A 25,380-nucleotide genomic window follows, 5' to 3' on the forward strand; every position below is an offset into this window, starting at 1 on the left:
AGAAGGAAGATACAACTGCTTTCTTTAAGTACTTGAAGAACTGTCATATGAAACAGGGTTGGTTTGTACTGCTTTGCAGAGGACAGAATTAGAAACATTGGACAGAAAGACTGCTTTCAATTCAATGCAAAGGGGGAAAATTTTTTCCAACAGTGTCATATAAAAATAGCATAGGATGCCTCAGGAAGTGCTGGGTTCCCTCATCACTAGAAGTTTTTTTTTGTTTTGTTTTGGTTTCTTGGTAAGGCAATCAGGCTTAAGTGACTTGCCCAGGGTCACACAGTCATCACTAGAAGTCTTCAAGCTGGCATAAAAGAGATTCTCAACAAGTCTTGGTCAGACTAGATGACCTTTGAATTTTCTTCCATATTTGAAAATCTATGATTTTGTGATAATTGACTTTAAATGTCTGAAGGTTTTAAAGAGTTATGTGGAAAATGGATTAGATTTGTTTTGCTTAACCATGGAGAAGTCAATGGGTGGTACTGGGTTAATTGGATTGAATATACAGGGAAGCAGTATTCAGCTAAATATAAGGAAAACCTTACTAAGAGAACTATCAAAAATGTAATGGGTTGCGTCATGTAAAGGAAGTAAATTACTCATTACTGAGGATTTTTAAGGAAGAAATGGGTGATTAAAGATTCCTACTTTGAACAAAGTCTGGACAAGATGAACTTTGAGGCCCTTCTTCACTCTTAGATTCCTTTTTTTTTTTTTTAACAAAACAAAGATAGAACAGGCTTTGAGGATATTCAATGTGAAGCATCAATTCCTGACCCTATAATTAGTTAAATAAATTCATATTTCTTCTCTTATGTGGCTCCCTGTCTGACCTCACTCTTTTAAAAAAAATTATTTATTTTTAGTTTTCAACATTCAATTCCAAAAGATTTTGAGTTTTAAATTTTCTCCCCCTCCCATTTCTTCTCCCCACCCTGAGATGAAGTACAATCTGATAAAGGCTCTACATATCAATTCATGTTAAGTACATTTTCCCATTAGTCACGGATGTAAAGAACAATTAGAACTAATGGGAGGAACCATGAGAATGAAGCAATAAAACAAAACAACAAAGGAGAAGGAAAGCAAATAGTTCTCTTCCATCTGCATTCAGACTCCATATTTCTTTCTCTGGGTGTGGATCACTCTTTGATTCCTGATGACTATTACCTTGAAGTAGGGAGAATTTGGAGACTGTGAATTGATAATATTGTGCTCCAGTAAATATACTTAGGAACAAGAAGCTATGGTTTTTCAGCCTTGGTTGTTTCAGATTACTGAATACATTAATATTTATTTTAAAAATCCAATGAACTGAATATTATATACTTTCCTTAAAAATCAAAGAAAAATGTTTATGTGTTACAGCACACATTGTTTGTCCACCTGTGGGAAATCGGGGGTACTAGTTGATTTCTTTTCCTTTTCTTGAAAAAATCAAGTTTCATAATATGTGGAAAAATAGTTACAATAAATACACAACCAAAAAGGACCAAAACAATGGTGATGTGAATAGGGCTTGATAAGAGTTATTTCTGTTAGAAAGGTATAGCACAATTATCATAACGAGCTACTTTATTGAATGAGAGGCCCACATAAAATATAGCAATTGAAATGATATAATCAGAAAGTGGCACTTTATTTGAGTATGTTTGAATTTTTCATGCAACCATGAACTGAAAATCAATCTCAAACTCTGGATGACACACCTTGAACTGGTGGGAAAGTTGATATACAGTAACATTTTATAATGATATGCACAGAATGAAACAGGAAGAGTTTCATTAAGGTAGAAGGAATAAAACATCCATGTTAATATTGATTATGTAGACTATTCTGTAATGTCAGCTAGAAGGCTGATATGTATCTAGATATTTTATTATAAATAACAAACATTTAAGTGGATCAAGGATTCTGGTTTCTATTCAACAAAATCTGCTGAAACCTGAAACTTCAGGAAACAGGACCCAAAAGGAAGAGCTCCCATCTCTGATAGCTATTACTGTGTAGCTTTGGTCAAGTCACTTAGCCTCAGGCAACATATCCCTAGGGCAATTTCCTAATCTTATCTATTAAGTCAAAGGTGTTTGCAGTCTGCATTGGTGAATAAAATGTCCACATCAGAATTCCTTAGACTGACAAAATCACAGATGCTCTTTGTGTTTTTGTATCTTGTCCATAATTACATTCCTTTAAGCATGTACTGCACATCAATAATCCATTACAACATCTCTTACTTCTTCCCTTCTTCTTGTGAGATCAATGTATGTACCAATGGAGGTGAATCAGTTGAAACCTGGGAGGTAGCTCAGCAGTTTTGTAAAAGGCATCAACTCATTCAGTGTGTAATAAAAATGTTATTAACTTAAACTCTCAATGAAACTCATATTTTTGGGGGCCTTAATCTTTAAGAATTAGCACTCATTCAACAAATCAAACCTATGATTCATTCTGGAATTATTTAACACTTTAGCATGATATATAGCACCAGTATAATACAATGAAAACAAGCAGTCAAAATGATGCTAGAGCAGCGCTTCTTAAACTTTATCTACTTGCACCCCCTTTAGCACTTTTCAAACTATGGGGTTACAACCCACAGTTTAAGAAGCTCTGTGCTAGAAAATGGCAAAAAAGCATCAAAAGAATATTGACAGTATTTTATTATGTCTATGCATAATAAAATACAGAATGCTTACTAAGGCAGGAAGGTGGACTAATAAGGTTTTTTTTTTATTATCAGATCTAGGAATAAAATTAAACAACATTTATGGGAAATTATCAATTAAACAGGAAATTGAATTAACTCCAATATTTTATTCCCTCAGCATGTTGATGAATCACCACTCTTCTTTATTAATGCACACACAGAATTTTTAAAAATTATTTTTCCAATTACACATAAAAACAATTTTGAACATTCATTTAAAAAAATGAGTTCCAAATTCTCTCCCTCCTTCCCTCCCCTCACTCCTCATTGAGAAGGCAAGCAATTTGGTATAGGTTATACGTCTACAGTCATGAAAAACATTTCCATATTAGCCACACTGTAAAAGTAAACACAGACAAAAAAACCCCCCCATGAACAATAAAGTTAAAAAAAGTATGCTTCAATCTACATTCTGCTCTATCAGTTCTTTGTCTGTATGTGGATTGCATTTTTCATCATAAATCCTTTGGATGTCTTATGTCATCTTATATCCTATATCTTTATTGCTAAGAATAGCGAAGTCATTCATAGTTAATCACCACTGTTACGATATTGTTACAATATTGCTGTTACTATGTACACTGTTAATCCCGGTTTTGCTTACTTCACTTTGCATCAGTTCATATAAAAACCTTCCCAGGTTTTTCTAAAACAATACTGCCCATCATTTCTTATAGCACAATAATATTTCATCACAATCATACACCACCAACTTGTTTAGCCATTCCCCAATTGATGAGAATCCCCTGAGTTTCCAATTCTTTGTCACCACTGAAAGAGCTGTTATAAATTTTTTTTTTGTACATAGAAGTCCTTTCCCTTTTGTTCTTCCTTTTGATCTCTTTGGGATATAGACCTAGTAGTGATATCGTTGTAGGGGATGTATGGTTTTCTTGTCCTTTGGGTATAGTTCCAAAATGTTTTCCAGAATGGTTGAATCAGTTCACAACTCCACAAACAGTGCATTACTGTCCCCTCCAACATTTGTTATTTTCCTTTTCTCTCATATTGGCCAATTTGGTACTTCAGAGTTGTTTTAATTAGCATTTCTCTAATCAATAGTGATTTAGAGCATTTTTATATGACTATGAATACCTTTGATTTCTTCTTCTGAAAACTGCCTGTTTATCCTTTGACCATTTATCAACTGGGGAACGACTTGTATTCATATAAATTTGACTCAGTACTCTATGTATTTGAGAAATGAGGCCTTTATCAGAGAAAGCTGCTATAAATTTTTTTTCACAGTTTTTCGCAGTTTCACTGTGTATTTCACTCCATCTGATTTTCCCCTGTTTATCCTTCTCTCTTTCTCTCCTTTTACCCGGTCCCTCCTCAAAAGTGTTTTACTTCTAACTATACCTTCCCCAATCGGTTTACTCTTTTTATCCATTCTATCCTTCTCATATCCCTTTCCCCTCCTATTTCCCTGTAGAGTAATATAGACTTCTATGCCCCCTCTTTGATCCAATTTTGATGAAGTTTCAAGCATTATCTACCACGTCCTATTTTCCCCTCCACTGTAAAAGCTGACTTTTGTGAACTTTTTATGTGAGATAATTTACCCCATTGTTCCTCTCCATTCCTCTTTATAAAGCCAGTGCATCTCTTTTTCTCAGCCCTTAATTTTATTTTTTTAGATATCATCCCATGGTAGTTATTCCTCTTTCTTACTCCTTAATTTTCTTTTTCTAGATATCCCATCATAGTCAATTCATATCTGTGCCTTCTGTTTATGTATTCCCTTTCTAACTGCCCTAATAATGATAAAATTCTCAGTATTATATTACCATGTAATGTAAATAGTTTAACTTTATTGAATCCTTTATTATATTTCTCTTTCCTGTTTCCTTTTCATGATTCTCATGGGTCTTTTATCTGAAAGTCAAATTTTCTATCTAGTTCTGGTCTTTTCATCAGGAATGTTTGAAAATCTTCTATTTGATTAAATATTCATCCTTTCCTCTGAAGGACTATACTCAGTTTTGCTGGGTAAATGATTCTTGGTTGTAATCCTAGTTTCTTTGCTCTCTTGATTATCATATTCTAAACCTTTTGATCCTTTAAGGTAGAAGATGCTAAATCTTGTGTTATCCTGAGTGTAGTTCCATGATATTTGAATTGTTTCTTTTTGGCTGCTTGCAATATTGTATCTTTGACCTGGCAATCTGGCTATAATACTCCTGGGAGACTTTGGGAACATTTTTAGGAGGTGATTGCTGAATTCTTTTACTTTCTATTTTACCCTATGGTTCTAGGATATCAGGGCCATTTTCCTTGGTAATTTATTGAAAGATGATGTCCATGCTCTTTTTATTTTGACCCTGGCTTTCAGGGTAGTCTAATAATTTTTAAATAATCTCTCCTCAATCTATTTTCCAAGTCAGTTGTTTTTCCAATAAGATATTTCAAATTTTCTTCTTTTGATTTTGTTTTATTGTTTCTTGATGTCTCATGGGGTCTTTGGTTTCTACTTGCCCAAGTCTAATTTTTAAGGAATGATTTGTTTTAGGAGCTTCTGTATCTCCTATTCCATTTGCCCAATTCTACTTTTTAAGGAGTTCTTTTCTTCTGTAAATTTCATTTTTTCCATTTGACAAATTCTGTTTTTTAAGGAGTTCTTTTCTTCAGTGAATTTTTATACCTCTTTTACCATTTGGCCCATTCTGGTTTTTAAGGTTTTATTTTCTTCAATAATTTTGTGCCTCCTCTACCAAGCTGTTTACTCTTTTTTTCATGATTTTCTTACATGACTCTCATTTCTTTTTTCCAATTTTTCCTTTGCCTCTCTTATTTGATTTTTAATAACCTTTTTGAGCTCTTCCAGGAATTCTTTTTTGGACCTGAGATCAATTCACATTTTTATTTGGGGCTTTGGCTATAGCTATTTTGATTTTGTTGTCGTCTGAGTTTTTGTTTTAATCTTCCTGTCCCCATAGTAATTTTCTTTGGTCATCTTATTTTTGTGGTTTGCTCAGTTTTTTAGACTATTTTTAACCTTTTCTAGTCTATTTTTCACTTTTTCACTTTTAACTTTATGTCAAAGTTGGGCTTTGCTCCCAGGGTAGCGGGGACACTGTTATAAGTCTCAGGGTTTTTGCTGCTATTTTTAAAGCTGGTTCTGAGGTATCTCTAAATTTACAGTTCTTCCAAGGTAATATGATCTAAGAGAAGTGTGATCACTGCTCTCCTGGGTTGTGCTCTGGTCTGTGAACTACCACAAGCTCTCTTTCCCACCCTGGAACTATGACCAGTGTCCCAGCTCCTCTGTAGCCTTTAGTGTGCTAGTGCTCCCCCTCACTCTGGGAATGAGACCTGGAACGTACAATAGATATCTGCAATGCAACAGACTCCTTTACCCAGTGCCATCAAAGAGTCCTCTGTAATCTCTTTCTGACCAGTTGCTGGACACCCCCTATCATTGCTGGCTGATGTCACCAGAAGCCAATGCTGCCAATTCAGTCACTCCCCAGGCTAACTGTTAGCTTGCTGTGGTGGTTTGTGCTGGACTGTGCTTTACTCTCACCACAGTGAGACAGATCTTTCCTGCTTTCTAAGTTGTCTTGAGCTGGAAAATGGTTTCATCTTGTCCTTTTGTTAGTTCTACTGCTCCAAAATTTCTTTTGAGATGTTATTTTAAAGTTGTTTTGAGGGGAATCAGGGAGAGATCAGGTCAGACCCAGCCTTTACTCACTGCCTTGGTTTGGTCTTTCCATCTCCCACCAGAACTTTCAATGAGATCATTAACTGATGGAGGCGAAGAAAGTTCGGGACTTGGCAGAAAATGTCAATTGGAAATAATAAGTTTTTTTTTACAGTAATCTGAGGATTTTAGAATTTAATATGCAGGTTTAATATAGAAAAACCCAAGCTATCTGGCACCTTGATATTATAGAGATATAATACATTATTTCTGGTATTACTGTGTTAAAAAAGGTCTTAATAGAATATGCCAAATGCATTGTCTTCAGGATTAAACAGCAAAAAAAGAATTTTAATGGAAAAATCAAATTATGCAGTAACCCAAAGTTAAATGGATACAGTTTTATTTGAGGCTGAATCAGGAGGAAAAATTTAAGAAGGAAAGCAATAAGTCAAGCTAATGTGTCTTTATTAGGCACATTGTGTACGACACTGTGCTAAACACCTGTGTTAAAAAGTGAAATCCCTTCCTTAAAGGAGCTGTCCACAATCTAATGGAGGAGACAATATGCAAACAGCTATATGTATACATACATACATACATATGTATATATGTGTTTGTATATATATATGTGTTTGTATATATATGTGTGTGTGTATATATATATATATATATATATATACACACACACATACACATACATTCACTCAGTTGTTTCTTTCCAATGTATTATATATATGTGTGTGTATTTTATCTATCTATCTATCTATCTATCTATCTATCTATCTATCTATCTATCTATCTATCTATCTATCTTTTTATCTATGATACATTGGAAAGAGTCAGCTGAGTGAAGCCACTGACACTAAGGGCAATACAAAGTGCTTTCTTGCTGAAAGTAGGATTTTAGCTGAGGTTTGAGGGAAACCAGGGAAACCATAAAGATGAATCAAGGAGCACAATTATGGAGCAAGGGGATAGAATTATAATGCTCAAGGAGCCAAAAAATAAAGGGCTATCACTAAATTATGTTATATAACCCAAATTCCCTCAGAACTGTTAACATGACAATACAATCAGATCTCAATGAAAGACCCTTAGGATTACCTCCAAAAATAAATAATCCTTGGCTGGTTTGACTTTGAAATTCAGAACTCAATTTTCTAATGGCTATTTTATCAGAAAATGTGAAAAATTAATATTACCCTGAGCAAAATCTAATTAAGGAAGCTAAACCTACGAAAAAAGTCATTTAAAGTAAAATCTTACCTTGATGCTTAATTACCTGTACATTGGAACCTACCAAGTACTTGCTTTATGTCAACTGTATTTATTTTGCATACAGGGAAACCTTTTGAAACCCAAAGGCTCAGCTACTTCTACTAAATCTGTACAATATTTGAGATCAGGGAAACCATACAACAGTCTTAAAGAGTACATTTGTATATCCACAATATGAATTGAGTTACAAGAAATAGTTTCATAGTATAGAAAAAAGTAAATAACTTCTCAACCACTCAGAGTTGTAACTACCAGTTTTGGTGCCTAGGATAAGCTTCATGAAGTAGGCTTGAGGTAGGTCAGTAAGCCAAATTTAGCTGAAGTTGGAAAGAGACCTTGGGACACAAGGCCCTTTTGAAGGAGTGACCTTGGGATACTTGCCTCTAGAGAGAAAATGATCTGGGGTGTTCTAGTGGAGTGGAGTATAAGCCATTTGATAATTTCATAGTTTAATGCTACTACCAGTTCTCTGATACCCAAGGAGTATAAATGCTAATTATAGTGCAGGCTAAATTTCAAAGCCTTGAGGCAAAGATCTAGTTGCACCATCCTAAATAAAAGACTATAGATACTCTTGAGTCAGGTCTTCAAAATAGGGCTCCATCATTTCGTTCAACTTAATTCATAAATCAAACATATCCATGTGTTCATGTAAATACAAAAACACAATAAAAGCTAAATATGACCTCTCTTCTGATTTGTTGCCACTCTAATTATCTGTGTTTATCCAAAAGCATGGAATAGTAGATAGAATGCTGGCTTATAGTCAGGAAGACTTGAGTTCAAGTACCTCTTCTGCCATATATTGGTTCTATGATGGTGGGTGTGTCATTTACCTTCTGAGTGCCCCATGGAAATCTAATACCATTATTTGCAAAACTGATACTGAACTGAACTACTGGTAGAGGGAGTTTATTGTCAGGAGTTCCTTATATCAGTGAAATCACAGGTCCAGCAAAACAAACAAACAAAATCCCTCCCACAAGTTTGCTCTCCCATATTACTACGACTAAACATAGGCAGACATTAATGTATTTTCAAGCCAAGAAGAAAAAACTGTCTGAAGATCCATTATTTCATACCATCTCTACCCTTCCCTATCCCCTTGCCATAGTAATTTCTTGTCACTTTCTTAGATGTCATATAGTGTGAATGATGTGATTTTTCCACCTTTCTCCAAAGATGCATCATGCATGTTGTTACAAAAGTCCTAATTTATTTTGGTAAGTTATTACAGGATACATAATTCCATAAAGATGGTAACAGGCTAATTTTTAGAGTGAAAAAAAGGCCAGCCCTGAAAATTATAAAGTAGGTTCCCAAATGACACCTGGAAGTGACTAGAACAAATCAAACAGGATGCAATCAGCAAGAAGAGGACAACATGCTGGACAGCAGTCACCAGGGCTTTGTTGAGAGCAAATCGTTCCTGAACAACTTAATTTTCCTCTGTGATAGACTGAGAAGCTGCGCAAAGAGAGAAGCAATAGAAATGTCATGGGGAAAAATTCAATTCTCTGCAATGAGAGAAAAAAAAATTGGTAATTCATGTATTATAATTTTGTTTAGCCTTTAATCCCAAGGCTCATTTGTTCAAGGAAAGGACTTATTCCTTGATTAAAACTCAAACTATCCAAGTTTTGGGTCTGTAGTATAGAATGGAACACTTGGGGCATCTGGGTGGCACAGTGGATAGAGCACCGGCCCAGGATTCACGAAGACCTGAGTTCAAATTTGGCCTCAGACACATAACACTTACTAGCTGTGTGACTCTGGGCAAGTCACTTAACCCCACTGCCTAACAAAAACACAAACAAACAAAAAAAGAGAATGCAACGCTTACGGAAATATGAATAGCAAACAAAAGCAAGATGATGAATCTGCTATATTCTTGCCTCTTCATTTCAGCTCAGGGTCAGTCTTTAATTATAACATAAACCACTTATGTGGATTTCAACAAAGCTTGTGGTTCCATATATCCTGTCATTTTATTAATGAGGCAGAAATACCTACAGGGTCTAAAACAAGCTGCAATGTCATTGGACAAAAGGGAAGAGTAGCATTTTTCTGACAGGGTGAGGTGACAGAAGCGGCTTACAACCCTCCTTCAGTCTTAAGCTGATGCTGTTCTTTGGAGGTTCATTCATGTTTCCCAGATATTCATTTGAGGATTTCCTAGTCTGGATGCACAGAGCATCAGAGCAACAACAGTATCAGGAACTCAGCTGAGGAAGCTGACAGGGAGAGAAAAGTGGAATGGGGATGTGGGACGAGGACCACAATATGGGAAGAGGTGACCACAGAAGTCGGATATCTATTGAAGAAGGTAAGCAATGGTACAAGCTAATGTGTGGTTAGGGGTGCCCACATTTCTAAACTCCACATTCAGAAGCACAGTGGAGGTTTTCCCTTGAAAATAACATCTGGAGTTGCAACTGTCCACATCGAATTTGCTTGCAAAGGTTGTGGGAAAGCTCAGCTTGCTTCCATGTTTAGGCTAATAAGGGCAGAACAAGGGGATAGGTTGTACTGGGCCCCAACATAAAAGAATATAGCGTTCTCTTGAAAATATGGCGAAGGGTCAGAGAAGGTTTCTATCTTAGAAGAAACACTAGCTTCCTTCTAATACATGAAAAAAAATTCCTCTCAAGACATACCTGACTTATGTCAGTCATAAAGAGGAGGGAAGGGGCAGCTAGGTGGAGAGTGGATAGAGCTACAGCCTTTGAGTCAGGAGGACCTGAGTTCAAATCCAGCCTCAGACACATAACACTTCCTAGCTGTGTCCTTGGGCGAGTCACTTAACTAGCAAAATAAAAAAAAAACAACAACGAGGAGAGAACTCCTGCTTCAGCCATCCATTTCTCTGTCTTGAGTTGGTAAACCCTAATCTCTATGGAAATCGCTATTTGAGAACATTTCATGGCCAGAAGGTTGAGGCTGTGTGATAAGTAAATAAAGCAAGGCAGGATTTTCTTCCTCCCTGCCCTTTTCTTCCCCACCCCAAGTCATAAAACCTAACTTCTTATTCCTTTTGGTCCTGGAATGTTAGAAACTGGTAAACCTTTTGTTTTCAGGGAGAGAGGTAGGTGTTTAAAAAGTGGGATCAAAGTAATCAAGATTGGATTTTTTTCTTTAAAAGAGCTTGCCAGAGATGTGAAGTTGCCATGGCAACCACTTGTTACTGCTAAAAGCCAGAGTAATTACTCTGACAAAATCTTCCCTAACATATGCTTCCTCCTTCCATTTTCTGCCATTTTTGACCAGCACTTCGTTTTTTCCACTGATTTCCTTCAGGTTTTTGAGGGCTTGAGGTTTCTCCATCAAGAGAAAAAGTGATTTGCTTCCATACAGAGGTAGATAGGATTTTCTATCCTAAGGGTAATGATCAAGGGAAGAAATCTATTTTGTTGTTGCTCTAAGTGTCACGGATAAACTAGCCAAAGAGTTCTCTTTTCACTTCTCCCTAAGCATTGAGGAGAAAAAAGCTTATTTTACCTTAAAAAGGTACTCAATAAAGTGAAGAATGTTTCACCTAAAATGTACAGACTGGCACTTCTTAAGGCCACTGTAATTTGACAGGCTAGCAGAAATGTTTCAGCATTTCACTGGCAAATTAATTTCTGAGTTAAATTTGAATATAATTTTGATTTTTTTTAACACTTTCAAAGAATTTCCACATAAGTAATACATGAATTCTAGAAAGCTTATACCTGCATCCCATTTATTTTTCCTAAGGTCCCTTCCAGCTTTAAAACTATCATCTTATGATCCTGTTTTTTAACCAGAACCACTGCATTTCACTGATAGTATTTGTTCCAGATATTCCTGGCTATCTTGCAGAGTATAAATAAAAGTCTCCATCATCACAGATTTGGGTCATGAGAAAATTAGCGATAAAGCAGAGAAGTGGAGACTGAGAGGTAAACTGAGTTTTATTTTTGTTTTTGAAATTAGACCTATGATTTCATTGATGTAGGGAGCTTCCTCTACTAATGGGGATGGGGCACTGAGAAATTCATTGCCTTGGTCATAGTCACACAACTACTCTTTGCTAGAGGTGCAATTTGAACCCTGTTCTTCTTGATTCTAAGGTGAACTCTGTACCCATTTTACTGTATTGCTTCTCAGATCTATTCTCTCTGTCTGTCTGTCTGTCTGTCTGTCTGTCTGTCTGTCTGTCTCTCTCTCTCTCTCTCTCTCTCTCTCTCTCTCTCTCTCTCTTTCCAATAGGGGCAGGTGACTGGTCCAGGTTCACACAACTAGTAAGTGTCAAGTGTCTGAGTCCTCATTTGAACTCAAGTCCTCCTGAGTCCAAGGCCAGTGCTCTATCTACTGTCACCTAGCTGCCCTGTCCCAGATCTATTTCCATCAGATTCTAAATAATGCTTTAAAGCTTTAAGTAACGCAAGGAATATCCCTTAATTTTACTTTGGAGCCTTCTCGGGATCAACACATCGCAAAGTTTCCATTCACATCTCAAGGTTTATATTCTTACAGTTGCTAAGGCAGAGGTGGCAGCCACTTCTTCTTAAGGCTTTGGAGGAAGGAGCTCGAGTTCCTGGTGTACTTATTTATGATAACAACAATGTTATAATTAGTGTTTAGGTGTTTATAATATGCTAGCTCATTTACATCATGGCTAGGCTTTTGTGGGCTATCTTAAGAATGATGATTATACTATTCCTTTAGGAAAATGCATTACATATTCAACTGATATAACTTGCAAATAATCTCCTGAAACACAATTTCGTAAGTTGAGGAACAACCCATGGTCTAAAAAAAGGTCAAGATCTTTCATTCACTTGGCTGTCTAACATATATACTGGTACTTTAGCTAAATAATGTGGAATAACATTTATGGGACCTGTAAATAACATACTTAATTGATCTATTTTCTCATATTTTAGTAATAATAATTGTTTTAGCTGGCTATTCTTTATTATTTCTAAAAGATAAAACTAGAATGTAAAAATATGACCATTAAAATAAAGTTTTATTATCTGTGAAGAAGAAAGCATATTTTTATTTAAAAAGTACATTTAAGCCAGAGGTAGGGAACTTTTAGCCTATAGGAAAACCCAGCCCTGAGTCTTGACTTCATCTTGGCCCATAGGGCAAATAGTAGGAGATAAAGAAATGACTATATTTATGTAACTTATGGTCAAAACCCAATGTGGATTTTAAAGTCTTTAGTATTAAAATCCTAAAAAGCAATAAGATTTCAATGCTACTCTTTGAAAGGTGATCTCTATTCTTTATGAAATCATATTTAATCTTTCTAACCTTTAAGGGCAGAAATAATAAACAGGCAATGTAGAATTTTTGGAAGTTTATTTCTACATATTATCTCCCCTGGGCCTCAAAATAATGATGTAAGCTATGATTCTCATTTTACTGATGAGAAAACTGAGGTTCAAAGACTCATATGTGGACTAATAAGTATCACAGAATTAACTGAAACCAGGTCTTATGAAGTATAAATTTATTAAGTTATCCCCTAAGTCACAATGCCTCATGGGTGTTTGCTTCCCTTGAAAATGGAGGGAAGAGTTCTAGCATGTGTGAAAATATAAATTTGATAGTATTTTTACAAAAAAAAATTGCCCCAGTTTAGCTCTATTGATTTACTTTAAAAAAAGATTTCTGTTAGTAAATAGGTAATAATTTTGTTTCTAAGGCTTTGATCAAGTTGTTTTCTGTTTCCTTTTTTTTTTACCTATAATTTTAAAATTCTTAATACTCATGATTTAGGGTAATAAGGATGAATTAGCCCATTGGGCCATCTACAAAGCATCGCAGAGTTGCTCTTCACAGTTCTGTCCAACAATACAGGATCTTTGGGACCTCCTTCTGGCTATGTGATGACTCTGTAGATCATTTGAGTTCAGGAATTCAGAGCTACAGCAAGGCTGTAACTAAATGGCTACCAGCACTAAACCTGGCACCAATATGGTAAACCCCTGGGAGAAGAGCATCACCACACTGCCTTTTCCACTTTGTACTTGTGATTGAACAGCCTCAAGGGGCATGTGTCCAGGCATGGAAGTGACTTTGAGCCATCTGGACGTCCTAGTTCTAACAACTGAAGCTAGCTGGCAGGAGGAGAAGACACTGCTTTTGAAGAGGAAGTCCACCACCACCAAGGGGATTGATCCAAGTCAAGTTGTTTTATCAGAAGACAATTCTGGGGTAGTGAAGAGCCAAAGTAAAACATAATATAAAATGGCTAATTAGCAGTCTCGTTAACTGCTTTATGCTCTGATGAGATTTAAATTATCAATCTCACAGAAGACTGTAATGGTTTTGTTACTGAATTCTCTTTATTCTCTTTTAAGGTCTTTTTTTTGGGGGTGGGAGTGGGGAAGTCAAATTTGTATTAGTGACTCTTTAATGCTTAGCACTTTTGTGTAGGAATAAATTACCTGCCTCATAACTGATTCATACGTACATTGAATATTTCTTATTCCCATTTTTTTGGAAGGGAAGAAAAGGGGAACCTAGATGCAAGCCATATTCAAAGGCGTAAGGAAAATTTAAAAAATATAGAAAAAAAAATTGTAAGTAAAATTGCTGGACAGTGGGATGGGGATTTTACATTAAGTTAAAAGGTATAAGGACAGGGATCCTAGCCCCTTTCTCATTAGAAGAAAGGCTGCCTAGACTGAAACTGGTCCAATCCTCATACCTCGGCAGACCACAGGGAGCAGGCATAGTACCCTAGCCATTCCTGTGGGCCCAGAAGTAATAGTTCCTCAATGTTAGAATAGAATTAAAGTGCATTTTCATTAACTATATCTGGTGAACAGGTTTTATGTTACTTTTCTCATTATAAAAAGTGGATGAGTTAAAGCACAGAAACGAAGAGATTCAGATTTGGAAGGACTCCTCGCAGTCATTTAGTCCAACCCATATCCAAGGAAGAATTTCCTCTACATTACGCTTGATGAGTTACCATCCAGCCTTTGCTTGAAGACCGCTAATGAAGGGAAATCCAGTGACTAATGAACCAACACATTCCACTTTACATGAGTTCTAATTGGCGGGAAATTTTTCCTTATATTATGTCTAAATTTGCCTCATTCTAAGTTCTTCCCCTTATTCCCAGATCTCTTATCTGCGACCAGACAAAACAAAATGTAATTTATCTTCCACATGACAGGCTTTCAAACATTTGAAGATAGCTTTCATGTCCTTCCTGAGTCTTCGCCCAGACAAAACATTCCCTATTCCTCCAATTGACCTTTACACAACCTAAACTTGAAAGCCTGTTACCATTTTTGGTTGCTCTTATCTGGATACTTTCTGGATAATAATAATAATAATAATGATAATAATATAATAACAATAACAATAATAATAACAACTAGTATTTATACGGCACTTATATGTGCCTGATACTGTGCTAAGAATTTTATAATTATTATATCACTGGATCCTCATAACAACCCTGGGAAGTAGTTTGCTATTATTATGCCCATTTTATAGATGAGGAAACAGAGGTAAATGACTTTCCCAGAATCACACAGCTAGTAAGTGTCTGAGGCTGGACTTGAATTCAGGTCTTCCTGACTCCACGTCCAGTACTGTATCCATGGGGTACCTTGCTACTCCTAATAATCAATGTCCTTCCTGAAATGTGGTGCCCGAAGTGAAACAAAAAGGCCATTTGTAGTCCAGTCATGGTAGAGTAGAAGAACTATCACCTTTTTATACCTGGAAGACATGCTTCTCTAAATGCAGCCCAAGATTGCATTAACTTCTGTGGATACTATGTGGCTTAGTGGATAGAGTATTGGGCCTGGAATCAGAGAGACTCATCTTCCTGAGTTCAAATGTGGCCTCAGTTACTTATTAGCTATGTGACCCTGGGTAAGTCATTTAACCCTGTTTGGCTCAGTTCCCTCATTTGTAACATGAGCTGGAGAAGGAAATGGCAAACCACTCCAGTATCCTTGACAAGAAAACCCCAAACAGGGTCATGAAGAGTTGGACATGACTTAAAAAATGACTGAACAGCAAGTAACAAATGTTTTGTGCTTCATTTCCTTACATTACTCCCCTTCTCTCCACTCATCTACCACCCTAGCTCTGGCCTTTATATCCTTTCACATGGACTATTGTAATAACCTTCTCATTGATGTTTGTGTCTCAAGGCTTTCCCTACCTAAATCCAGCCTCCACAAAGCTGTCAGTGTGATTTTTCTGAACTGTAGATCTGACCATGCCACTTCCCTTAAACTCCAGTGGCTTTCTATTGCCCCCATGATCAAATATATAGACTTTTGGCTGGCATTTAAGGATCCTCACAACCTGCCCCCTTCCTACCTTTCCAGTCTTAATACACTTTACGCCCTTCCATGAACCCCACAATCCATTCATACTGGCTTACTTCTTCCATTTCTGTGGCTTTACCTTGGCTGTCTTCTGTCTGGAATGCTCTCCCTCTTCACCTCAGACTCTTAGAAATCCTGGATTTAGTTGAAACTCAGCTCAAATGCCTTCAGAAGAAATGGCTTCAGAAGCCTTTGCCACTATTGCTAGTGCATTCCCCTTTAAGATAACTCTACTTCTGTTCTGTACCTATCTTATATAGACTTACATATTTTCAACCCCTATTATGAGGCAGAGGTTATTATTTTTCTTTTTGTCCTTTGTCTGTCCAGTGGTTAGAACATCATAAGTGCTTAACTAATGCCTGCTGGTTAACTGGAAAAAAGAAAAGCTGTATACCTATGTGGGCCTCGATTGATTTTCCCCTTCCTCTGCCTCCCAGGAATGTTCCTCTCAATTCTGTTTTCAATTGTAAGGAAATGAGTATAGCAAAGGGAATATTTTTAAATTTAGAAAGTAATTCTCTGGACCTAATATTCTTCCAATGTGCTCTCACTAGTCATAAACAAAAGCACAGAAAAGCACATTTTGAACTCAACTTGTGTTTTTATTTTTTTTAAACCACATAAATTATCCTGCTAAGTCATACGGTTCCTGATGAGTCTGAAAAATTGGATCCTGGGGCCAAACAGAGTCCAGCAGGTATTTTCTTAAAGCAAAACAAGTGGTCTTACAAAAAAACTTGGTTATTTGAGACGGTGTTACTTGCCTTCTGGTCGATGTATTTGTTGTCCTCGATTGCTGACCTCTTGGAATGATCACAGGATGAAGATGAAGCTGAAGGAAGTCTTCGTAAGAGGCAGCTTGTATCTTGTTGTTGGCGGTCAATGAATTGTTTCATAAAGCTTTCCCTTTGTAAACAAGCCAAAGAGATGTCAAAAACTTAATGAAAAGAAGGAATGAATGCCCATTTTCTGGAGTGACATGCCTGTTAAAGACATGTTCAGACAAAGCAGGGGAAGAAAAAAGGAGACCTACACAGACTGCAAAGAAACAAAAAAGCTTAGATCCTGAAAGACTTACTCTTTGGCCAGTGTTATCTTTGATAACATCTCAGACATTCTTTTTTCACTTGCAGTAATATTCTGCAGTGGATGGCATTTCAAAAAATTCTGTTCTGGTAATAGTTACATATTCACAGAATCTGGGAGTTAGGAGAGATCTTGGGGTCTTCTGTCAAACGTCCCACCTGATACAGAGATTCCTTTTATAGGTATTGCCTCATTAAAAGAATACAATGATGCAGTCCCTGTGGAACACACCACACTTGAATTTATAAGGGTAAATTAGTAACTAAGGGGGATTTTAATATATCTTCAAGATATTTTTGCTCAGAAACATGAAAAAAAATTGCCAACTTAAGGTCACAGAAAGTATAAGCAATGAGGACATGTAGTATATGTATATATTATAGGTAAACAGTATTTATGAAAAATAAAAATTCACCTTACTTATTAATTCCCACTTAAAGAAGTATGTATGAAATTTCATCTGTACAAATAGCCATTAAAGTATTGAATTTATTAATATCATAATGATCTTATTCTTCACATTTTCTTTTGGGTAGCATGTTCATTACAAATATAAATAGGCTTTTATTTGAATTTTAAATATCATGGAATCAAAACTTGTCAAATACAGTGAGGAGTTAAAAATAAATCATCCCCCCTCCCATGTCCTTTAACTCATAATAGAATGAGAGCTAGAAGGAATCTAAGCAGTCATCTAATCCAATCTCATTATTTTGCAGATAAGGAGAATAAGAACCAGCTTTATATAACTTGCCAAGGTCACATAGGTGGCATGCCTCAGAGACAAGATATGAACCCAGGTCCTCTGAGTGGAAAGCCAATCTTCTTTCCAATGTACCATATCCAGTAATTATATCCTGAGTCCCTTTCAAATATGCGATTTACACTTTACATTTTTTTTCTCCCCCTCTGGCTGTAGATGTTAGAAAGTCTTTGATTAGACATGATTAGGAGTTGACAGTGGTTGTTACTAGACTCATATACATTTTTCTGACCCCAAAAGTAGTTTTCTACTTATTTGGTAGTCAAAAATCCAATGACTGTCTCAGGAGAAAAGCCAATTATTGCCTGGCCTATAACAAGGAGCCCCCTTGTTCAGGCCCAGGGAACAGAAATCTATCACCTACTTTGTGTACCAATTTTGTTTATGAGGGGCCTTTCAAGACCAACAGCAAACTGTCATTTCAAAAGATAAGTAACAGTAGCTAATTCTTGGAACTGAACTTTATGGTTTACAAATTGGTTTACATATATTGTCTCATTTAATCTTATTTTAAAGATGAGAAAAATGAGGCTGAGAGGTTAACTGACTTAGGCTTACATAATTAGTAAGTCTTTAAGGTAGGATTTCAACTGTATTCTTCTTAACTCGATGCCAAGCACTATATGTACTATTCAAGGCTATCTTTCTGAGGGGGAAAAGCAATTTTTAAAAAATGCTTAATATGTTTCAAAGACGCTTTTTTCTTTAATTGTGAATATATACGTAATTTTCATGCATACTTATATATACACATATATTTTTTCATATATATTCAGGAATTCAAACATTCAGGAATATGTTTATATGTATTTATATACAATTATATACTCAAATATATTTTATGCCTATATAATTTTGTACTATATTACATAGTATAGAATTGTATATATACATATAAATATATTCCTGAATTTGAGATAAAGTACTTAAAACCATATCTGAAATGAACTTTGGGCCATGAATCTAAGAAATACAAATAAAGAAAGTACCTGATTTTAGGAACTGTAAAATCTGAAGGAAGCTTTGAGATTTTCACCATTTGTGGTCGATTGGGAAATTTTTCAAAGATACGCAGGCGCAAAGGAAGCTTTTCCTTAGTGTCTGCATTTGCTTCACTTTGTTTCAACTGAAAAAGGAATGAAGAGAGCTATCAGTAACTGTAAGGTTAGTGATTCAAATTCAATGGAGCAATAAGAGTAATCACACAATGAAACATAAGATGGCAGCAAAGACCTACCAAGCACTGCCATACTGAGTGTCATGTACACTGAGATACTGAAATTCTATAAAAGTACAAAACCAGAAAAAAATATGTAAAAGTCTATAAAAAGAGAGAAATTGTTTGTATTTTTATTTTCAGATGTAAGCCTCTTAAGACTACCATGATACAATTATGGTTTACTTTTTTATTTACTTAACGTTTTAAAACATTGATATTGTTTACTTTTATGTCAACTGCATTTCCAAATATATTTCCCTTTCTACTCCCCTATTGTTTAAACCTTTTTTTATTTATTAAAACTTTGATTTCATTTGTATAGGAAGCTCCTGATGAAGAACTCACTTTACTAATGCAGCTTAATAATAATAACAATAATAATAATAATAATAATTAGCATTTATATAGTTTTATAGGTTTACGAAGCACTTTACAAATATTATCTCATTTTTATACTCACAACAACCCTGGGAGGTAAGCATTAGTATTATCTTCATTTTACAGATGAGGATATCAAAGCTTTCCTGATACCTTTAATTCTAGTACCATTCCTCTCTTGATTAGTTCCAATTTATCCTACATATAGTTTTTTTGAACACAGTTGCATAGTTGTGTCCATGTTGTCTCTCTCATTAGACTGTGAGCTCTTTGACAACAGGGACCATCTTTTGCTGTCCTTTATATCTTTATATCCCCATTGCTTAGCATACTACCTGACATATAGTAGGCATTTAAAAAAAATGTTTATTGACTCATTTAGTGACTTGGCAGCGTCACAAAGCTAATAAATGTCTGAGACAATATTTGAACTCAGATCTTCCTATTGGTCCAGAGCTCTATCTATTGTGCCTCTGCCTCTTGCCTACTTATTGTGAAGTTAATAGTATTGGATATTTGAGGGAAGGAAGTAGGACTGAGAAATATGTGTGTTAGGGTCAGGACTTGAACTCAGGTCTACCTAAATTGGACGCCATCTTCCTGTCCACTAATTCATGCTTCCTCTTATTTTTAACATATTTCTATTTTTCTTAAAAGTAAACAACAGAAACCCATCAAATTTCTAGTTGTCAGAAGTAGGCAGCAAAAGAAGTCTTGGATGGGGCATAAAATCAGACTGAATGGTGATGCTTAAGAAAACAGAGAGCTTTTTGAAAAGTTTGCACTACATGATTATGTATGACATACATATGTGTGTGTGTATATATGTATATATACACACACACCTGTTTGTATAAATATATGTATGTGTATATATACATATGTGTGTATATATACATACGTACATTATACACACACACACACACACACACACACACACACACATATCACTCTCAAAGACACTCCTAAGTTGCAAAAAAGGTGTTCACTTGTATTGGTAGAGTTTTCTCATCCTAAAGTTTTCTCATCATATCAATGAAATTACAAATCCAGTCCTTAATCATGTCATGGGGTTTACTCAATCCATTTATATTATCACCACATATAATCAATAATATAATAGTTGACATTTATGTAACTTTATGGTTTGCAAAGTGCTTTACGACAAAGGTGTCAAATATTCAGTCTGCAATACTCCTTAGTAGGGCCAGAAGCAAATTAAAATATAATTGGGAAATATTTAAGAAAATAAATACAAATACAATAGAACATATATAATTGTAATATGTGATTTTCTAAGTTGATATGAAGCTGGCAGGGATCCTTATGTATGGTTAAGTGGCCCCTTTTCTATTTGAGTTTGACACCACTGCTTTACTAAATTATCTCATTTGATCTTTACAACACTTGAAGAAAATATTATTGGTATTAGCAAATGGTACAAGTATTATCATCCCTCTTTTACAGAGGAGGAAATAAGGCTGTGTGTGATCAAGTGACTTGTTTATGGTCACTCAGCTATAGTGCCTATACAGGCGGGATGTGAGACCAGGTCTTCCTGTCTCTTTCCTTTTCTAAAGAGTTCAGCATGCAGCTTACTGTCTTCCTTTACCTCTCTCACATTTGAGAACTTTAATAGATGTTGATGGTCCCTCAAACTTCTCTTAAAATGATCACTAGGCTCCTCTTTTAATGTGTAGTCCTATCTTCCCCATACCAGAGTGCTATCCATAGAAAAATCTGAGAAGTCTGGCTTTGCTGAGGCAAAGAAAAATTCCCTCCGATAGGGGAGACAGAAGCATCTATAGAAAGGTATTGTTGGAAGTACTCTTCCCCAGCTTTGATTCTCTGGAAGTCTCCGCTCCCTTCCTAGGGCAGAATGAGAGAGTGCTCCCTAATTCCTATCTCTAAGAGCCAGGCCTGGGTAGTGGACCTAGCCTACTGGTGGCACCAGTAAAGAGAAGCCTCTCCACTTCCTCAAAGAAGTTAGTGTTCAGGACCTTGAAGTGACTTTTTCTGCATTCTTTCTCCTGATCTCACCTCCACCACCAATGACTTAATGATTCATACCTTGTCCTACTCCCTGGGAATATCTTCCTCCCCAAACCTCACAAAAGAAGGAAAGGGTTAATGCGGTAGCATAAGAATGGGGGTGGCTTTTTCCCTTCCTGGTACCATTCCCTTGTCTTCTAAATTGCCAACAAGGAGGATAGAGTGACTCCCTGACCCCCATGTCAGTGCATGGGAGTAAGCCCTACCTGCTGGCCTATCCCACTCTAATTATTATTCTGAGTAGAAGGAAGAAAAGAGCTTCTCCCTTTCCTATCCTCTTCTCTCCCCATTTTCTGAGAACCCTATTAGTCTTCAATTAATTAAAGGTAAGAGGGCATGTCTGAAATTTTGCCTTGAGGAAGAAGGGAGGAGAAAGCAGAATTTAGATTATTTTTTCTAATTACAATAGATGGGAACTTTCCATGGCTGCTCCCATGTAAATATCATGACCCCCATAATTCACCACCCCAGAAAATGAACTTAATTTTTCTTTTATCTGATGTAAATAACATATATATACATTACACACACACACACACACACACACACACACACATACACACACACACACACACACACATATGGTTATGTTTATGTCTTTTATATACTATCTATAACAGTGCCCTTTGGGGTAAGGCTAGAGAACATTTATATAATACCTTAACTACTACACAGTTCTTTTTTTATAAAACAAAACTGTGAGGTAGGCTGTACAAATATTGTACATTTTGTATATGAAACTCAGGCTTAGAGAGTCAAAGTGATTTGTCTGAGGCCGCCCAATTACTATGTGATAAAGTTGAATCCAGGTCTTTCAACTTATTGTACCTCTTGGGCAAGAGGCGTATATATTTACTTTATACATAACATCAAAACTATTATCATATGAAGAAGGCTATTACTTACTAGTGTTCTGAGAAGGAAAGTGATGATGACAGTGAACTGGCACCCCAAAAAGCCACAAAATACAAAATTCTATCAAATCTTTTGATATCATTAAACTTTAAAAAAACCTGACAGTAGAAAAGCTAAGTAATAAAAAATATGAAAAAAAGACATTAAGTTAAAAAAAAAACTTCTCCAATGCAAATATTAGAGAAAAACAGGAATGGTGAGAGTATGCAAATAGAAGGTAAAAATAAAGAAAATGGAGGTAAATATATAAAGCCAGACTACAAAAGGAAGAAGATTATGAGAAGGTTAAGACAGCAATTTAGAGAAATAATAGAATTGAAGTGGAAGAAAAAGATGTATAGCAGAGAAACGAAAATGATGTCAACAGATAGTATGGAATTGAAATGGGCAACTAACTCTAAAGTGCGGGCATGGTAGAAGCATAGGCAGAAATGGTCAAAAATAAAAGAAAACATTGTTTGTACAAAAGATATTTATAGCAGACTTTTTGTAGCAGCAAAGAACTGGAAACTAAGGAGGTACCCCTCAATTGGGGTATGTCTGAAAAAAAATATGGCATGCAATGGAATGTGATGTCAGATGTGAATGTCAGAAATAAAGAAAGAGATAGCTTCAGAGAGACCTGGGAAGAATTGTACGAATTGAGGCAGCATGAAGTGAGCATTACCAGGAGAGCAACTTACACTTGAACATCAATATTGTTAAAACAAACAATTCTGACAGACTTAAGAACTCTGATGCAATGATCAACCCTGATTCTAGGAGACTGATTATGAAAAATGTTGCCCACTTCATGACTCAGTGATGAGACATACATTTTTGTGGGAATTTGTTTTCCTTGACTATGCTTGTATGTGCCAAGGGTTTTGTATTTCTTTTTTTCCCCTCTTATGTGGGGAGGCAGGAAAGAAAAAAAAATCCTTTACAACTAAAAAAATTAAAGCTAAAAACGATACTACTTAAAAACATTTCAGAATTGTGAAACAGTAAAATTCTCTGCTAGTAAGCACACTTGAAGAATGGTATGGTCTAGTTACTGAAATATACTAGTTAAGAGTTACAATATACACAGATTATTGATGTTTAAAGAATCAGGTTCTAGGAAAATAACATTGAAATCTAAAACAACAGTGAGTATAATTGCTATCTGATGATTCAAAACACACTTTGGATGTGTCTAAGTGCTAGTTAAAACAAATTTCCAGTACACAAAATGTCAGCTAAACAAGATTTTACTGCTGAGGCAAAAAATTATATCTATATTTCTACATGGGCATATTTCTTCTTCATGATAATTCTCAAAAGGAAATCCTTTTGACCTTACATGACTAGAGATATATCCCAGCTGTATAATAGGATTTTTCTGTAGGTGGTTGATTTATTAGAAAAGAATGCAGAATCAGAGACTTGGAACTGCACTAATCAAGAAAATAAATTTCTTTGACTGAGATACAGCTTTCCTCAGGTGAAAAAATATCAGCATTTCAGTTATCTTCAGGTTTGCCCTGGCCTGATGCAGGATTCAATTCAATTAGGGCTTACTTTGTGCTAGAAACTAAGCTATACATTGGACATAAAATGACACAATGATAAATGGTTATATTAGATAAATATTAATAATAAAAATGGCAGAAATGAGTGGGCCAGATTTGCTGTGGTACCGGTAATACAATTCAAATCAGCAAACATTTATTAAACATGAATTAAGAGTTTGGGAAGTAGTGTATAGTTCAATTTGGGTTGAAACATAGGAGGCATGAAAGGTATGTATGTGAAATAAAAGCAGGAATGGTAAATTGGAGCCAGATTATGGACAGCCTGGAATTCTAGATTCAAGAAGGTGCACTTAGTTTGGGAGACAGCAGATATATTGAAGGTCAGAGCAGTATTTAAAGAAAATTAGTCTGGCAGAAGTGTGTAGGGATAGATTGGAGGGAAGACAGAGGGTGAAGGATTAACTAGGAAGGTATTGCAATAGTCTGTGTGAAAGGTAGTTTGGAAAGTGGCAATGGGAATGGAAATGAAGGGATGATAAGTGAAAACAGAATTGAAAAGCCTAGGTGACTATGTAGGTGTAGAGAGTGATGGTAGAGAGTCAAAGTTGTCAGAAGTTTGTAGTTTATGCAACAAATGCTGTCATTAATAGAATATCAGAACAAGGGCACTTTTGAGAGACATATTTCAATTTGAGCATGTAGATTTGAATTATTGGTGGAATATGCAGGTAGAGATCTCCATAAGATGTTTGGAGCTTTGGAAAGGACAGGTCTGCAGATAATAGACTCGCAGACACAATATTAGAAATTATTCAATTCAATTCAACATATATTAAGTTTATTTTTTGTAGAAGGCACTATCCTAGCTGCTTAGATGGAAATGACACAATGTTTTCAGCACCCTATGGTTCACAATCTAGTAGGGATAGGAGACAGATAAATGAATAATTATAAAGTTTGAATGAGATAAGCATGTAGGAAGTGTCAGAGAGGTATCAGAGATTTCAAGAGGGGGAGATCACCTTTATCTGAAGGTAATAATTCAAGGAAATACCCATAGAGAAGTTGGCACTTGGATTGAATCTTGAAGGGGGAGAGAGAGGATTTTAACATGGAAAGCACAAATGCGTGGAGGTGGGAGAGGAAAGGATGAGGATAAGGAATGAGAATAATCCAGTATAGAGGAGTCTGGAGGGGATGAGATCAAAGTCCTAGGTGGAAATGTTAGTTTTCTTTGGATAGAAGGGCTTCTTTCCTTAGAGTAAAGAGGAAAGGAGAAAAGAATAAAACTAGGTATATAAATAAAGAGAGATTTCAGGCTGGTGGGAAATTGAAGGGGTTTAAGTCAGGTAGATTTAATATTATCAGCAAAATCAATAAAATAAAAGGTAGTTCACCTTCCTTGGGTGAACTGAGATAACTGGGGGCTTGAGGAGAATGTAAAAGGTTTGGAAATAGCTGTGTTAGGGAAAGCAATAAAGAGTTGCTAAAAGAC

The 25,380-nt window shown here is 35.8% G+C and overlaps 1 protein-coding gene across 1 annotated transcript in view; it reads right to left on the minus strand.

Annotated features, from left to right (window-relative positions):
- Positions 1-25,380, minus strand: part of NALCN (sodium leak channel, non-selective) — a 516,511-nt gene that overhangs the window by 101,832 nt on the left and 389,299 nt on the right. Inside the window, 2 exon segments of the mRNA XM_020964043.2 lie at positions 16,741-16,882; positions 18,815-18,951. Coding sequence (XP_020819702.1) covers positions 16,741-16,882; positions 18,815-18,951 — 279 coding nt within the window.

Source organism: Phascolarctos cinereus, unplaced genomic scaffold (genome assembly GCF_003287225.1).
Source record: "Phascolarctos cinereus isolate Bilbo 61053 unplaced genomic scaffold, phaCin_HiC Scaffold_7;HRSCAF=346, whole genome shotgun sequence".
NCBI classification, from domain to species: Eukaryota; Metazoa; Chordata; class Mammalia; order Diprotodontia; family Phascolarctidae; genus Phascolarctos; species Phascolarctos cinereus.